Genomic DNA, 18,712 nt, shown 5'->3' on the forward strand with positions numbered 1-18,712 from the left:
GTGAAAATAGTTGATAGTGCTCAGATCTTATATGTCTTTACTCACTTTTTTGTCTAATTGCTCTATCAGTCAGAGAGAGTAGAATGTTAATATCTCCAAGTATGATGCGTGAATCTATTTTTCCCTTTAAATGTTATCAGTCTCTGCTTCATGAATTTTGAGCTCTTGTACTAAGTGCCTACATACATAATGATTATGATTTTTCTGCTTTCCTGATGAATTGGCCTCGTTATCCTTGTGAAATGTTCTCCCTTTATCTTTAGTTATATGCCTTTTCTTGAAGTCTGTTTTGCCTGGTATTGATATAATTACTCCAGCTTTTTGGGTAGTTACTGTTTGCATGGCATGTCTTCCTCTATTCTTTTATGTTCAACATATTTGTGTTTTTAAGGTTCATCTCTGGATATTGTGCTATATGCCAGAGATAGACACATTGTAATTGACTGTACTTCAATTTAAAAAGAAAGTTCATCTCTTCTAGACATAGAACTGGGTCTAGTGGCCTTTTAGCTATGCCTCTTTGCATTGTATATTTTAGTGATTTCTGTGGAAATGATAACTTTTCATGGTTTACTTAAAGTTAATATTGTATCACTTCAAATGAAATGTAAGAACCCTGTGATTATACAGTTCCATTTACCATCACTCCGTCCTTTATGCTTTAGTTGTCATTTATATTTCATTTGTATATATTATACAATCCCTATCACATAACATTATGATTTTTGGTTTTAGCAGGTACATTTTTTAAGGAAATTAACAGGAAAAATAATTTTTATACTTACCCACATTTACTATTTACTCATATTTACCATTTTGAGTGTTTTTCATTTATTCCTGAATATCTAAACTTTTATCTGTATCACTCCCCATCAGTCTGAAGAACTTCCTTTATCATTCTTTATGGTACAAATGTGCTAGAATGAATAATCTTAGTTTTTGGTTTATCTGACAATGTCTTTATTTCACCATTGGGTACTACAATGTGTGATTTTTAAATCTCTCTAAAGCACTGACTCAGTTTTATAAACACAATCTTGCTTATTCAACACTTTTTTGTGGATTTCTCAAGATTTTCTAATATAAAATCATGTCATCTACAGAGATCATTTTACTTCTTCCTTTCCAACCTGGATGCCTTTTATTTCATTTTCTTGATCCATATAACTTTTAAAAATAGCATTTATCTCTTTGCTTATTTTTGTTTGTTTAAAATAATACTTCCTCTGACCTTTGTAGAATCCTTTGAAAAAATTAATGAAATCATGGAGGTTATGTATGTGTGTGTAATACCACTGAGCCGTTTCTTCAGAATAGCATTGGTTTTATTGCTTTGTTTCACAAAACAGATGTGACAGCATCTGCAAATACAAAGATGTAAGATTTGAAGTCATCACTTATTGCAAAAATAAAATCAATAAGCTCCTCTTCATATTTGCAAACTTTTTTGAAAAGTCCAACTAAAAACAATAGAATTACTTTAAAGAACAATTATATAGGATGAATCACTATCTGTGTTAAAATTGTAGGATGTACAAAATAGAATGATTCAGGGTAATGGTAGCAAAGGAAAGTGCAATCTCTAGTGGTAAGAGAAAGAAAGGAAGATAGAATTTTTTTCAAATGACACACAGGCCATTCATTTCCTGCGATGTTTAGTCTCTCCAGAGAGTTCATGCCTCATTATCCTTCTTAGTAGAAGCAGTGGTACAAATTATGCAGTCATATCTGATATCCAGAAATATGTTTGGCTTTGAGATATATGATATGTGGCATTTGTTTTGACTTTAGTTTGTTGTATCTGTATAATTTTAGGTTCCCTGAGTGTAAAACATAGATATCTAGAAGAAGCTGGCCTAGATTCAAGCTAAGAGGGAGAAGCCAAGTGAATTCATTTCCTGGGTGCCATAATAGATTACCACAAACATGGTGAGCTGAAACAACAGAACTATTTCACAAGTTCTGAAGGCCACAAATCCAAAATCAAGATGTTGGCAGGGCCATGCTCCCTCCCAAGGCTCTAGGGGAGAATCCTCCCTTGCCTCTTCCAGCTTCTGGTGCCTTTGTCTCTCCTTAGCTTGTGGCTGCATAACTCTAATCACTGCTCTGTCTTCACATGGCCTTCCTTCTTCTCCCTGTGTGCCTTTTCTTCTCTATGTCTCTTGGAAGGACGCTTGTCATTGGATTTAGGGCTTACCTGGGATTATCTCAAGATCCTTAATTACATCTGCAAAGACCCTTCCTCTGAACAAAGTCACATTCACAAGTTCCAGGGGTTAAGAGATGGACATATCTTAGGGGGTGGGGTGGGAACATTCAACCCACTCTAGCAACCAAGAACTATCACTCATATGTAGTCCACAAATAAAGCAAAAATAGAAAGAAAAACTATGAATTTAATTTACTGTGAGAATATTTATACTGTCTGTTTAAAAACTCAATTTGTGTTAGAAGCCTAATTATATTCTTTACCTGGGTAACTTCTATTTCTTCCTCAAAGAGGCCTTCCCTAACTACTTAGTATAAATTATAAAAAAAAACTAACTATATTGTCTATAGCTTTTATAATTTTTAAAAAGAGGCATTAACCTAAAATCTTCTGCCTTCATTACTGTCATTAATTCCTATCCATAAATTAGAGACCTGGGCTTGAATTTTCACAAATATGGCCAATTAAGTAGAGGAGAGACTACTAACTGCAATATTTTGTACATAGATAGTAGATCCTTAATAAAGACTTATTAACTGAATTATGAGGAATAAAAGTAAGCATTATCCTTGATTCCTTACTCTTTCAACCCCATATTTATTTATTCAGTGAATCCATGTCTCTACTTCCAAAACATCCTGAATCTGACTCCATTTCTCCATCGAGCCAACCATAGTCCAACTCTCTTTACCTGGTTTCACAGGGCTCCATATGGCATGGCTCTTGTATACTCTTTAAGTACATCAAATATCACTTTCTTACCAGCTCACTCCATTCCACGTGTTCATCTCTTATAGTCTAGATACAGCAAGTTAATTCCCACCTGAGAGCCTTTGTTCTGACTGTTTCTTCACCTCAAGTGCTCTTTCCCAGGACCTCTGTGTATTTGGCTCCTTGTAATTCAATTCTCACGTAAATCCTTCCTCGGTAGGTCCATCAGCCTGTGTCAAAGCATTTACCACTACCAGATATTTTCTCATGTATTTATGTGTTTATGTATTATCTGTCTCTGTTTGCTAGAATGCTTATCTGTCTTGTTTGTGGATACATCCCTGTGTCTAGGACAACACCTGGGATATATTAGATATGCTATAAATATTTGATCAATAAATGAATGAGTGAATGAACATCTTGATAGACATGAACAAGACTTAGGATCTCAAGCCAGGAACCTCTCACCTTGGACAGCAGACAGTGTTAACTGATGTACTGCAGTGTGCGTGAGAAGACTAGCCTGTGCTTGGCTACCATTCCAAGTCCCTTCACTCAGCTACATGTGCCTTGTCTTTTGCAGTCTCTTTTTCACACTCTTTCCTTTGCTTTTACACCTTCCTGATCCTGATAGTCCCACTAGTGGTTGTTCCGTTGGTTTGAGTTCTGTACACATTCTCCTTCCACAGAAACATGGAATTTTACTGCTGACATGGATATTAACAGAGAGAAGTGTAATGGTTAAGAACACAGTCTGGATTTGAATCTTGGCTCCATCATTGACTAGCTGAGTAGCTTTGGGCAACTTCTGAATTTAGTCTCTATGTTTTTAAAATTAGGGTAATAATACCCACCTCATTGCGTTGTTATGAGGCTCTATCTACAGAAAACACTTAACCTTGTGTCTGTCATGCAGGGAATGTTTAATTCACTCCTTCCATTATGAGGTTGATGGTGTAAACCAGACTCAATGTGGTTCATCCCTTTGTTCGGCCAGCAGCTTAGGCACTGTGCTGGGAACAGGGATCTACCCTCAAGAAGCTCACAGTCTATTAGGGGAGAAAGAAAAGTGTACAAGCTGTTCAGGTTGGTGCGATAAGTGCTAATTAGACATGAAATTAAAAGTGTAGCCTCTGACCCATATGAGGGTTGGGGAAAGAGAGGCGGAGGTGGAGACAGAGTCCTTTTGTCTGCCTGCTGCTCTGTCTTAGCTGCTCTTAGTCTTAACTGTCTTCATTTTTTCCCAAAAGGTTAGGACCTTCAGAAATTGGCACCTTTTAGAGGCCCTGGCACTCTCTTCCTTGGCTATTTTAGAGCTTGCAAACCTGTCTTTAGACATAATTTAGCACAGAATTTCCCAAACAGCATTGTGAAGAACATTATACACTGCAGTATGTTAATGGTTCTGTGGGTTTAAAACAAAATCCAAAAAAAAAAAAATGTGTTCCATGGTTCAAATAAGTTTGGAAAATGCCAGGTTATACAGAATTTCTTCCTGCAGCACTGCTCCTGCCAACTTTTTAATATGCTAATGTGCATTATTAATCTCCAGGAGAGTGATAGAGTTCCCAAACTTGACTTGCCCCAAAATGTCTTTTAACAATTTACAGAGCTAATGTTCCTTAGAACAGTTGGAGAAGCTAGGCAGGTGGCAACTGCAGATTTACATTACAGCCTGATCTAATCCCTCCAGAGTACAAATGCCAGATTTCGTTGAGGCTGTTTCTTTAGTTCTGCATGGTCCATGTGAGAATGACAATTCTTAGGCAAGAATGAAACATCTTTGGTGAATTTTGACCATTTCTCCGTAAACTGTTATATACGTTTCTACTGTAGGTCATCTCTTTTGTTTAGCACTTAAGAGGAATTGGTTCTATTGCTTATTCATACACATACTAGGCATAAAATTAGATCTATAACCTCTCAAGGGCTGTCTGAATGATTTACCTAGTCTGCTGAAGAAGGTAATGGAAAATTGAACATGACTCCTTCCCAGTGGCATCCTATGATGGAAGAGTTAGACACTATTTGAGCTGCATAGAAAGAGCTATGGCCTATCTGAATTAGAGTATTCTTATTTCTGCCAAAAAAATAAAAAGTTTCCAGGGACAGTAAAGCCCCCATTATGAAGCACCTTAGGACAGTGTAGATTTGGTTAATTTGTGGGTCCAGTTGTGTCCCCTATGTACTTTGAACTATAATAAAGGAAATAATCACACAAATATGGTCCATGGCCTTTAGTACTCATGCCACAGCACAAGCCAACTTAAATTGAAAATCAGAATTTATGACTTGGTTGTCCTTAATTCTATAGTCATTCTTTGTGTACAGTTTACCTTATTACCTGACAAGCCAAGAAAATAAATAGTAAGATGTGCGGCTTAACTCCTTCAGGATGCTTTCTGCAGCCCCAAGTATTTTTTCTGAAAGGTGGGTGTTATTTTTCCCCATTTTATGGATGAGGAAATATAAAATGAAGCATCTTACTCTTGGTTACCCAGCTGAGCACTGGTAGAACCAGAATTCAAGCTCAAGGCTCTCTGATCCCAAAGTCTGTATTGTTTCCAATACAGTTGTCCCTCAGTATATCCCAGAATGCTATTGGAATTTTAAAATCTTTGCTGAAACGCAGTCCAGGAGGAGGCAAGGCAAATTCACCATTTTGAACCATGCTTCTCAGTAGCTTAGAGAAGACAGGCTCTAGGCTATTTCCTCCAAGTTCCCTTTGGTGAAGAGTTGACCATTCTTAGGTGAGAGTAAAGTCCTTGTGATAAACGATGATGTTTTGGAGTTAGTGTCCTTCTTTTGAAGATGAGATATGACATTTCCCCCTACAGTTGTCTCTTCTGTTCAGAACTAGGTTCTCCAGCTCAGACACACTCTGACATCTGCAATGCATACCCTACAGTGACACAGACTCTCGGAGTTGTCTAATCTAGCTTATCCCACATAGGAACATCTCAGTAGACATATCTGTGTTCTTCACTTTTCTGATCCTATCACCCTTTGGTGAAGAAACCAATACACAAAAGCCTAAAGTCACTTAAGTAAGGAAAGTTGGTATCCCGTTAAAGGATGCCACAGAACAGAAGAGACATATGTCTACACTAAGCTGTCAGTTCCTCAACATCAAATTATAGGACATATAGATGTGGACTTCTCAGCTTCTGATGATCAAGGTGTTCTTCCTCCCCTCTACTCATTGGTGTGGCAGTGCTTTGTTACACTTTTAGAGACAGGTCCAACATCTAGCATTTATTACGAGTTAACTATATGCAACGCATCTGTAACCATAAATTTTGGTTTTAAGCTCAAACCTGATTTTGAGTCCCTGCTACTCACTAGCTTTCTGACTTTGAACAAACCACTGAAGCTCTCAAAACCTTGGTTTCCTCATCTATAGAATGGTAATAATAGAATACTTGCCTCAGGGCTATTATGAAAATTAAATGAAGTAATCCTATATTAATATACTAGATTGGAAGTATAATTATACCCAGCTGCCTGCTCTGGTTTTCAGCCCCAAGGTACTGACTTTCCTCTGCCTGCTAACAGACTGGAAACAACCTATCCCAATATGGAAACTTGGCAAAAAGTTGTTTTAAAAATCACCCTAGGACCTGAATAGGCTTACTTTCGCTCTCGTAGAAAGCAGCATGTACTGCTTTGTTCAGCCACTTTTTGAGATTCTTACTAGTTTAGTAGTTATAAGTTGTTTGTACTTACTAATGAGGAGGATTGGAGCTTTTAATTCCTCCTAAGTTTATCATTCATCCAAAAGTTCTTAGGATCATTACTTTCAGAAGGCATTACCATTATTTAACTTCTCTGCTCCAAAGAGTATCTAAGCCCTATTAATATCTCTAGTATCCTCAGCATTCAAGGGGGAATTTTCTACTAGACTGTAAACTCTCGAGGACAACAACCATGTTTTCCGCATCTCTGTGTCCTACTCTGAGCCTAGAACAATTCTTTATATACAGTAGATGTTCAGTTAACGTTGAATAAGTGAATAAACATGGTCAGATCCTGTAAAGGATGGTGAAATGCCCTAATAAAGGCCTACGATGATAGGAAGAATGATAGGAGTATGACACCTTCCCATGTCATTAGTTTCCTTGAGATGGGCAAGTCACAACTTCTCTGACCTCAAGTTAGAGCGATATTAAATGTCTCCAAATGTTCTTCTACATATGACCATAAAATTAGCTTTTTACTGAATGCAGTAATGTTTTAAGGGACATGTTACAGCTTAAAGCTGTATCCAAATCTGTGTGATAATGAACTAACTTATAATTATCAGGTTCATTTGAAAACAGAGCAAGGCTGTTAAATTCCCAAAAGAAAGGTGGAAGTTTTAATTCATATTCTTGTTAAGAAATTTAAATTTTAATTAAACCTTGGGTATAGTGCCTCTAAAAGAGCTAATTTATGGAGCTTGGTATAGTAGTTGCAGAAAAGTGATAGTTCCATAAAATGTACCTAGGATGAGCACAGCTATATGTAAAGTTTGATTTGAGGAACCTCAAAAGGACATTCCCAACCATAAATACCTTCCCTACTTAACTTTCTTGCTCGTAACAAGTTACTACAAAGTTAGCAGCTTAAAACACCACCCTTGGTTTCTGTAAGTCAGAGTCTGGGCATAGGATAACTGGGTTCCTGCTCAGCCTTAACAAGATGGAAATCAAGATGTCAGCTGGACTGCATTCTCATCTGGAATTCATGGTCCTCTTCCAAGCTCATTCGGGTTCTTGGCAGAATTCAGCTCCTTTTGGTTGTAAGACTGAGGTTCCTTTTTTTTTTTTTTTCCTGGCTGTGAGCCAGGGGTCACTCTCTGCAGGCTGCCACAGTTCCTTGCCATGTGGCCCTCTCACAAAATGACAGCTCACTTCTTCAAAGCTAGCAGGAGAATCTCTTTCCCCAGTGTGCCAAGATGGGTTCTTATATAACTGTAATCATGGAACTGACTATCCCATTACCTTTTCCATATAAAGTAACCTAATCACAAGGGTGGTATCACATCATATTCACAGGTCCTGCCCATATTCAAGGAGAGGAGATTTTACAAGATGTGGGAATGCTGAATCTCAGAATTCCACCCACCATACCAGCCATAATTCCAGAAATTACCACCTTTAGATTTATTATTTGAGGACTTCTGAAGATATGGACATTTTAACTAATCTAAGCCATGTTATCTAAAAAAATATTAACATGGCAGTCATAAAATTTTAGGGCTAGAAGGGAGGTTAGAAATCACTTTACTTAAACCCTTATTATTTTATTGTTTTTAACCTCTTCACTTAACACATGAAGGAAAATGACTTGCTCAAATCACAGCTAGTGTGATACAGAACTGAGACCAGAGATTCAGGTTCATTGACTTCCATACCACTGTTGTTTTTGGTACATGGCACCCACTGCTACTAGGACGTAGAGAATTATATAGGAGACTTAGTGCTTTTATGTGAAGGCAGAAATTGGGGTAGGTTCACAGCAAGAATGTATGGGAGAGCATCCCCACACAGCCATAACACAAAGGCAGGAGGTAGGAATGTCATAAAGATGCATGGGGAAAAGGTTATGAGAAAAAAGCTCCTATTTATAAATTCTCTTATAAAGTTTGTGGGAGGCAAGCCCTTATGTATCAGTTCATTATTGCATTTTGTAAAAAACATGTATGTGTGAAGAGGAGTGTTAGCCAGGATTCCATTCATTTAAGACAAAGTTAATCAATTTTTAAAACAAAATTAGTCATGATGTAGGCAATGAAGCTCAAATTCTGAAAGGAATGTTTGCTTTATGAGGCACTTTCTCTGAAGAGACCTGATTTTTTCCCAAATTTAAAGTCACTTAGCAATTCTAAAGATTGATTCTGGCTTAAATATGTTGCTTTGGCTGTGTTGTGATTTAGTAAAATTATGTAAATACCCCCAAGGAGGAAGAGAGCTGCTTTAGGGATTCATGACTACCACTGGGGGAGAGGGGAGAGTGAGGGTAGGCTAAACCATATCTTAAATAGATAAGTAAGAACAGCATCAGCCAACATTACATCCTGCAATGAAAATGATCAGAAAGGATCATTTTCAGAAAGGAATTATACTAACTGGGAAAGTATAGAGATTAGTATTTAATGTAAGCACTGCTTTTGGGGGGCTTTAGGCGTTACTACTCTTATAAGTGTCTGAAGTTTTGATAAGATACTTGTAAAGGTGAAGAATATTTAGTCTTTTGTATAATTTCAGTAGACTGAATTTAAATATCTCATTTGCTTTCAACTTTAGCCATTAGAGATTCAGGCTCTGTTGAAGCTAGCAACTATAACCCACCAAGGAAGCAATTTTATAAAGGGGAGGTAAAAGGCACTTCCTCCTCAAGATTGAAGTTAGAATAAATCTTGATTATCTAAATCAAGATAAATAAAGTTTATCTAAATCATGATACATCTTTTTTTAAATTTATTTTATTTTATTTTGGAGGGAAGGTAATTAAGTTTACTTATTTATTTTTAGAGGAGGTACTGGGGATTGAACCCAGGACCTTGTGTATGCTAAGCATGTGCTCTACCACTAGAGCTATACCCCCCCCCCAAATCATGATACATCTTGTTGGTGGAATACTATATAGCTATCAAAAAGGAACTGTTTATGTATTGGAATGAAATTATTTCCAAGATATGTTGTTAAATGAGTCAGACATTACCATATATTTAATATAGTTCCATTTTGTGGGAATAAGTGAAGAATAAATAATTGATTTTACATCCATAAAATCTTTCTGGAGAAATGAGATATGGGTTGCCTCTGGACAACTAAAGGGACTGGGGCATAAGTTTGGGAAGGAGACATTAACCCTTTTGTCCCATTTGGATTTGAAACAGGTGAATGTATTACCTAATGAAAAATAACTTTTTAAAATAAAAAAGAATGAAATGTAAAGAGGCAGAGAAGACAAAGCAAGTTAATATGATAAATTGTTCTCCAAATAATGCCTGACTGTGTTATAAAGTTTTCCCTGCAAGGAGACTTGACTGGCCCTCTGCAAAATCTATCCTGATGCTCTTGCTCCCATCTGCATCTACAGTTCTCACTCTCTAGTCAGGCTTAGCATCCTTTCCTGCTTTCAGTGCTTTATTTAAACTGATTCCTCCACCCCTCCCCATCACTCACTACTGTACCCACCAGATCTGGAGCACTCTGTCTCTTTAATCCTTTAGAATTTGAATCCAAAATGTACCTCCTACCAAGTACAGACTCTTCCCCTGTAACTTACATGTCTTTTTTTTAACTGAGTAGATTACTTTATTGCTTAGTATACTAGTACCTCTATAATGTGGCTTCATGTCATTTTATTGTCTTTTAGTCTTTTTTAATAGACTATTTTTTTAGACTTTCATTTTTCAGGCTTACAGCAGAATTGAGCAAAAAATACAGAGTTCCCACATAGTCCTCTCTACCTACACATAGATACTCCCCTGCCCTCAATATCCCTCATCAGTGTGGCATATTTGGTACAACTGATGAACTAACATGGGCAACTTATATGTGTCTATTAATAGTTCTGATATTTCTCCTATGTTTTTCTCAATCTTGATTGTATGTATGATTTCCCCCAGTGAACTGTGATTGCCCTCTGGGTATTTTATCTGAAGTCACTGACAGCCTAATGATTCTGGTAGAAATGCTTGCCCATTGTGGACAAAATATGATGAGCATTTTTACTGAAGCCACTGGCTTAATCCTAAGCAATGGCAATATATCTTACTGCCTGTTAGTTTGTACTAGATTAAGCAGGTAAGCCCATTGAAACAATAGTCTGGGATGATGCTCTGAGGTTCAGAAAACCTGACCACAGGTTTTCTCTGTGGCATGTACCAGAATTTAGGAGCCAGGATCACCAGCATCACCTCTGAAAGGGGAATCTGAGCACATAGAGGGGTCAGCCTGCCTGTGGCCGAGAAGCACCGTGCAGAACAAGGAATTGTTACAGTTTTCATTATTAGTATACTGTATTGCTCTTGGCTCCTTAAATTGCTTGTTATTCTAAATAATGTCCTTTCCTCCCCACCCCGACCCCCTCAATCAGATTGAAATGTGTGTGTTGTATTAGCCAAAGTATCTTAGAAGAGGATACAGAAGAAAGGACAAGTGCTATTTAAGGGGAAATCCTTCACCCTGTCCCCACCTTTCCCAAACCCATCTAGGGATGGACTTAAGAAACTAAGACATCTGCATCATAAGCCTTTCCAAAGCTGAAGCAGAAATGTCTCCCCTCACTTAACCTTAGCAGTCACAAGCTAGCTTTTGATTTTCTCCACTGTAGTCCAGGAAGACAGGCATAATCACATGGCCACACAGCTAGAGACTGTCAACTCAACTTGGCGTATCACCTTTCCAAGCACCTTTGTTTGGGAAGAGACAGGCAGCTCCTAACTGGGTCACACCATCCATAGTTCTTTCTATCTGTGTATCAGACGCAGCTGCGGGGAGAAGCTCCCAGGGCCACCTTTGTTTCAGTTCCTTTTCATTGGATTGCATTTTAATCAACCTGCTAAGTTATCTTTAAAACTGTCAGTGTAAGTTCCAAGGGAATGATCATGTCTTCCACCATATAGGACAGTCAGATCTGTAGTCAAACTCTAATGCTGGCTCCTCACAACCCCCAAATATTCAGTGACTCACCCCTGCCCACCAGCACTGAGTAATCCCCAATTTGGCTTTTCTTTCATCTGAGCTCTTTCCCTTATTTAGAGTGACAGATTCATGGGGGACCCATTGTCCATATAAGGGAGCAAGCGGACGCAGTGTGAAAGGGAAAACAGCATTAGGCTGGAAGTCAGGAGACCTATATTTTAGACCCAGCTACCAGCTGGCTTTGTGACTCTCAGAAAGTTATTCAACTTCTCTGCATTTTACATTTCCTCTGAGGTCTCTTCCAGTTCTAAGATTCTCTGATTCTAAGTGGATATTTGGACTCTGATCCCTCCAGAATTCTTTTTCTTTCTGTTTGACTGTTGTTGTGAATAGATAGCTTTAAATAATATAGCTTCTGATATTATAGTCACACGAACTCAGTATGTGTTTCTTTTTGCTGGTGAATTGTCTAGTCATGGACTATGCCAGAGAATAAACTGGGGACCTGGCACAACTCAGATTCTGCCTGGACTTTTCAAAAAGCCAGATGGTTAGCACATTTTTGAGTGCCAGTTGAGCCCGTTTCTACAAATTCTTCCCTATCCTATTCTAGTAGAAATCACCCAATCTTATGTCCATCTATTGTTCAGGCAGCTGGACCAGATTTGTACAAAGGGAGAAGAGAAGCCTTGGACACCTAGGTCTTCTCCAAGGTGACTTCATGCTCCATATAGACATCTTTTCAGATAAGAAACTAGAATCCCAACCATCAATCAATTAGCATCATCAAATAGGGGAGACCCAAATTCCAGTGCCAACAACTGGTCTGCGTGGGGAAGTCGAGATCTGAAGGGGGGGTTATTCTGCTTGTTGTGATTTAATTATGACTTTATGATTCAGAGATGTGGAAGCAAATCTGAATGAGCCAACTCTCAGGACCAGCTGTCAAGCGCTTGGCTTGTAATGTGCTGTCATCCTACTTGTCCCAAGGGCTCCCGGCTGGACAGCTTACTAGCTAGTTTAATTGTTGTTTCCTCCACTGCTCTGATTCATACCCTGGGGATCTTGGACTGTGAGAGGGCACCCCAGCTAGGTTGTTTGCTGGCTGGTAACGTCCCAGTGGCTTGACTTACAATAACCTAGCATCCCTGGTTTTCCCTCCTGTAGGACAGATGGCATCAGAGCCCTCTCCACGTGAGATGGAATGTAATCTGTAACTGTTCCGTTGAGAGATGGCATTTGTAACAAGGCATTCCTGCCAGTAGCTTCCAGAAGTTCCCCAATCACCTAATACCACTTTAATGAGCTTTTCACTGAAAAATGCCAAGTGCACTCACTGATATTCTTGGATATTATTTAGAGGAAAAGGTACATCTTCCTGGGGAAAGAATGGGCCCTTGGAATGTCAAGAGGAATTGGCAGTAGGCACTCTGCCCTGAGAGAATGGAACTGGGAAAGAGAAAAAGAGGGGTATTATCAGTTATAACATAAGTGTGGGATTGGTATGAAATGCAGAAAAAGGAATGGTTAACAAAAAGCATTCCTGTTTACCTGATAGAGAACAGGTTTTGAGCCACTTTTCAGGACATATTTCTGTGGCCGCAAAGGGCAGTTCAGTAGCTGATCACAGTTGGAGAGCATCCAGTGTCTTCTGATTCTGTTTTTACTGAGCAATTTTCTGAGGTGAATTGAGTTTCCTTAGTAGGTTTTCCTACAGAGAAGTATAATGACCAGCTGTCTTCATTTTAGTTCTCTTAACAGTTACTATTTTCATTGTAAATTGGCCTTCTGGTTTCTCTTCCTTCCCTGGGCAGCTTAGTTAGCAGGAATCAGTTCTTCCTGAGCCAGCTGAGAGAATCAAGTATCCAGACCTACGAGGCTAAGTTTCTAAACCCTAGACCTTCTCCAGTCTTGTGGAGGCCCCATCTCCTCCGTCAGCGCTTAACCACATCTCATGAATATCCACACGATAATATATTCTGCTTAAGTATGTTGATCCCCTCTTCAACCTAACTCACGTCGCAGAAAGAAGGGTGGTATGAACAGTAATTTAAAGCTGCAGGAAGAAGAATCTGGCTCTTCCCAGCCTCCTGAGCAGCCTAGTCCCCCTGCAGCCAGAAGCTGTGAACCACAACTAAGGCACAGCCCAGCTTGTGACCTTTCCTCTCCCCTTCGCCACACACATCCTCAGCTGTTTCTGTATACGTCCACCCGCAGCCTCACCCTCAGATTCAAGAAAACACCAATAAGCCATTCTTTGCACTGCTAAGCCATCTCAGCGGTTATCTTGTGGCATCCCCTCATCTGAATATGACCATCAGGGTCACACAGCAAGTTGGTGGTGGAGCTAGGACTCAAGCTCAGGTCTTGGGGCTGCAGGCCCAGTTTCCTGCGGCATCACCTGCTTCTCCACATTGCTCCGGCATTTGTATCAGCTGACCTTGTGGGCACTGTGCTGAATATATGTAGGTGCTAGAGGTGAACTGAAAGATCAAATGCAGCAAAAAATGACAAGAAAGAACTGAAATGATAGTAATGAAAGAAGCAGAGAAGCCACACTGACTTGAAGTTCACGTTGCTTCTGGAGGCATCTAACCTGAGGTTTAGAGAGAACACTTTGTTGCTAGTTGATTCATAAGTAGAAATTCATCTTTTTCTTTGCTCTGAGTTTTACCTCACTTCAGAGTGTCTGTAAGCAATAACATAATTTGGAGATGAAGCTGGATCTGACTGAAGCTAAATGGCCAAGAAGGCAGGGAAAATTGCCTAGTCTTTCCCAGCTGGTTTTTCATGCGAACCCAATTCTCACATGATTGCTAGTGTTTTCCAGTAAATGTCAGAGAAAGAGAAAATGGCAAGAGAGAAGAGATTTTCTGTTGAGGTCTGGAAAAAGAAAAGAGAGGCTGTATACTGATCTAGTGAGAGGGGGCCATTGCTTCTCCCAAGGGGCACAGTGGGAGAGGACAAAGTGTCTGGCGGGGTGAGGGGAGGACCTGTCGGGAAAGGGCAGCAGCTCAGCCTTGCAGGATCTCCGCTGTCAATCAGTGCTTGATGGGTGAAGCCTCAGTGCACTCAGACAGGCCTCCTTGTTCCCCTCCTCCCCCTCCTTTCGCTGTGATTTCCTTGACTATTTGTTATTGTGTTCTTTCTAGTGGGAGGGAGATGCCAAGAAAGAGACTATAGTAATGTTAGCCGTTCTTTTTTTTTTCAAGGCACTCTTCTGGTAAGAGTTTATTAGAAAAGCCACCACTGCATGCTCTAGACTGTTAGAATTCCGTCCTCACATATTTATGGATTTTTGCTTTTTAAATTCTTATTGGGGTGAAATATATATACAATACAAAGGATACCTTTTAAGCCATTTTTAAGTATACAAGTCAGTGACACTCATTACATTCAAAATGTTGTACAGCCTTCACCACTAGTTCCCAAATTTTCCATCATCCCAAACAGAAAATCTATACCCATTAACTACTAACTCCCCAGCCCCTGATAGCCTCTAATCTACTTTCTCTCTCTATGAATTTAGTTTCAGGCATTCTTACTTAATTATATACATACCTCCTAAAGTGTGGCAGCAGTATAAAAAAATTGAACCTGAGATGAAAAAGAAAGGAGGTTATGGATTAAAGACTGAATTATCATTTTCTTTTTTCTTTTTTTTTCTTGAATTATCATTTTCTTAAATATGACTTAAGTACACTTGAAAATGTTTAATTACGACTGAATAGTTTTGTCTTCCTGTTCAGGAAAAGCAAAATGGAAGTCCCTCGGCTGTGCTAACTCAACATCTTTTTTTCTTCTTTCAGTGACCATGCAGCAGGTGGCCAGGACAGTGGCTAAAGTGGAACTCTCAGACCACGTGTGTGATGTGGTGTTTGCACTCTTTGACTGTGATGGTGAGTGGAGGAGCCCTCTGGAGTCAGGCGGAGAAACTGAGCCTCACTGGAGCCTTACAGACAGCTCCAGTGTACCAGCCCAGACCTCTTCACCTTACCCCTTTCCCATATCTTTAGCTCAGCCCTCAGCATAATGACATTGAGAAATATAAACCCTGGTCTTCCATTTCTTCTTGTAATTCCAATTTGCCTATAGGCCTAAATTCATTTATGACCATAAGGATCTTAAAAATGGAAACAAAATATTAGACCCAGCTTGCTGCTTAGAAGATTAGGAGCACTCAAGTATTTGAATGTCTCTAGGAAGAAGATGGTACTGATGTCTCTGCCTCCCAGGGCAATGTTCAGTCATTTACATTCCACCTCCACACCGTAGTCTGTTGTGTCTGTGACCGCTCTGTAGTTCAGCCCATGTAAGAGATCCTGGTTCTGCTCTGGTATTATTTCTCAGCTATGTTGGCTGATACTGTAATGATAATGTTAACCAGGGAGGTGCACATATTTTTCATCACTTACCATGAGCCAGGTACACTGTGCTAGCTGCTCATTTAATCCTCTGACATAGGAATTGTTATTTACCACATTTTACAGATAAAGAAGCTGTGACTTAGAGAGGTTAAGTCATTTTCCCAGGATCACAAAGGTAGTAGGAGATGGCGAAGCCAGGATTTGAACAGAACTGTGCTGCGTCCCTCTGTACTACATTAACTTCCATTGCCCGTCTCACAGCCAGGAGTCATTGTTCATCTTCCTCCAGGAAGCTGTGCTCATAGAATTTAAGAACCATATCAAAAGCTCCCACCTGTGTGAAACTTCCCCTTTGAATCCTTCTAGTTTTTTTCATTCCTTAACTTGGTGCAGTTTGTCCACATCACTGCATAGGACATTCATCCAGCCAGAGAAATCGATCCAAAGTGGAAATCCAGCTACATCTTACTCCCCGTTTACAGTCCTCTCCTGCCTTGAAGATAAAGTGCAAACCCTTTTAATGAGAATACAAGATCCTTGGGACCTGTCTCCCGCTGTCTCTTTGGTTCACTTGCCATATCCCACCTCTGTGTGTCCAGCCAGACCTACCCCCTTGGAGTTCTCCAGCAGCTGCGCTGCATCCTGCCTGTGCCTTCGCTGTGCTCCTACCTCTCCTGGACTGCCTCCCCCACCTCACTCCCTTTTGCTTGGCCAATTCCTGCTCATCCTTTGGGATTCAACTTAGGGGTCACCTCCAGGAAGCCTTTACTGATCTTTTCTTGCACACCCCCCGCCCCGAGCTGGGTTTGATACTCTTCCTCTGCGTCCCCACAGCATCCTCTATTCACCCCACTAGGGCGTTTGCCACACTGTTGAAATCATGTATGTGTCTCTCCCACAACCTGATGGTATTTTAAGGGGTAAAGTCTGGTTTATCTCTATTCTCAACACCTAGCACGGGACCTGACATACATGCTCATCCAGCTTTTGTCACACTGCACTGAACTATCACTGACTTGTAGTTGGAAACGTCATGGAAGATGCAAACCAGTTCATTTTAAGCCACAAGAATTGAATTTAGCTGTGACAGCGCGTTAGGCTTTGGAACCTATGTGATGTGAGCAGTGCAGTTTTCTCATTGGTCGAAGGCCTTCACTTGTCCCTGTTGTGTTTGTCTCTTCTTCCAGGCAATGGGGAGCTGAGCAATAAGGAATTTGTTTCCATCATGAAGCAGCGGCTGATGAGAGGCCTGGAGAAGCCCAAAGACATGGGCTTCACCCGGCTCATGCAGGCCATGTGGAAATGTGCACAGGAAACTGCCTGGGACTTTGCTTTGCCCAAACAGTAGCCCCAGACTGTAAGAGGAGCCACTTCTCCACCCCCAGCACTCTGGCCCCTTGAGCAGAGCCTCGGCACAGCCCTCCCTGTTGCTGCTTCTACTGCATCCTCCTGGGAATGATCTCGGCGGTCATCCAGTTCCCCTCTCCGCCCTTCCCCTATCCCAGTGCTCTGTGAGGCTGATTCTGAACCAGTGATTATCACCATAGGTTCTCAGAAACATGAGCAAGTCCTAAAAGTGCAGACCTTTGGCACCTTCAGCAGTACCACCCAGTCAAGTGCCCTACTGATAAAGAAGGCGGAACCATCCACGTACCTGCCCACCCTGGCAACACCCAGTTCTTGAGTCATTTTGCTGTGGATTGATTATTAGCAAGAACATCCCTTGCTTCTCCTCCTGCTGGTGTTTTTAAGCTACAAATGAGGAAAACTGCTGGCAGGCGAAAGGAAATCAGTGATGAATGATAACGAGGATGTCCAGGGCACCCTGAGCTGGCAGGAGGCCTGCGCTAGAGGAGGGATTTGTGTCAGTCCCCAGGGCAGCTCTGAGGCCTGCTCCAGGAAGGCAAGGGGCATGGTGGGAATGGGGCAAGATTGGGAATTCACAGCAGCTGCTCCCTGGCTCCTTCCACTCCCTTCTTTTCCCCTCAGGCTCCCTGAGAAGACTCACCACGACTGTGCTTATTAATGAGCAGCAGTGATTGAGCTCAGTTCCCTGCAAGTGCCATTTCCCCTCCAGGGGTGCGCCTCTGAAGCCGAGGCCTGGCTCAGAGCCTGTCTGCCCTCTGTCTTAGACGCTTGTAAAATATCACTTTAATTACAACAGTTTGCAATACCCCCCTCCCAAGGCTCTTGTCTCCTTTATTTTAGGATCCTCTGGGGCCCTTTTCATTTCCCTTCTCCACTGGGTTTGAGATCCTGCTAGCAGCCAACATGTTTTCTCTCCGCCGGCGTCTGGTTCTTCCAGCTGGGAGGCCACTTTAGGCATAAACAAAAAGTGAGGGTATTTGGAGGTTAGTGGTGGCCTTGTTCCAGCACAGTTAGGATAGCATTTCCTCCTTGACCAAAGTACATAGTCCTTGAACTCCTGCCCCACAATAAGGAACTAAGATGGGGTGGCCGAGTACATGAGAAATCATCTGGGTTCAGTGGACCTAAGCGTTAAGAACTGTAGCAACCATTGTTTTTTATGGACTCAACCCTGCCACTAACTCAGTGTGACCTTGAGCAAGCAAGTAATTTCCCATCTGTTTTCTCAACGATAAATGACAGATAAGGTTGAGCTTAATGGGCTCTGAGGTTCCTCCAGGTCCAGAAACTTCTCTTCAGCTCTCCTCCAGAGTTCCTGCAGCCTCCAGAACCTCCAGGTAATGCTCCCTGGCATGACAGGGGCCCACAACCGATGTAATAAAACTACCACACAGAAAACCCAGTGCTTCCTGCAAGGCCTC

At 40.8% G+C, this 18,712-nt stretch overlaps 1 protein-coding gene across 3 annotated transcripts in view; it reads left to right on the forward strand.

The window, feature by feature from the left end:
• Positions 1–18,101, forward strand: part of MICU1 (mitochondrial calcium uptake 1) — a 191,805-nt gene extending 173,704 nt beyond the window's left edge. For all 3 annotated transcript variants that reach the window (XM_072971337.1, XM_006212857.4, XM_072971338.1), the window contains 2 exons: positions 15,366–15,455; positions 17,111–18,101. In XM_072971337.1, the coding sequence (XP_072827438.1) occupies positions 15,366–15,455; positions 17,111–17,271 (251 nt within the window). In that variant the 3' untranslated portion in view covers positions 17,272–18,101. The remainder of the gene's footprint in view (positions 1–15,365; positions 15,456–17,110) is intronic.
• Positions 18,102–18,712: the final 611 nt, after the last annotated feature.

Source organism: Vicugna pacos, chromosome 11 (assembly GCF_048564905.1).
Source record: "Vicugna pacos chromosome 11, VicPac4, whole genome shotgun sequence".
Lineage (NCBI taxonomy): Eukaryota > Metazoa > Chordata > Mammalia > Artiodactyla > Camelidae > Vicugna > Vicugna pacos.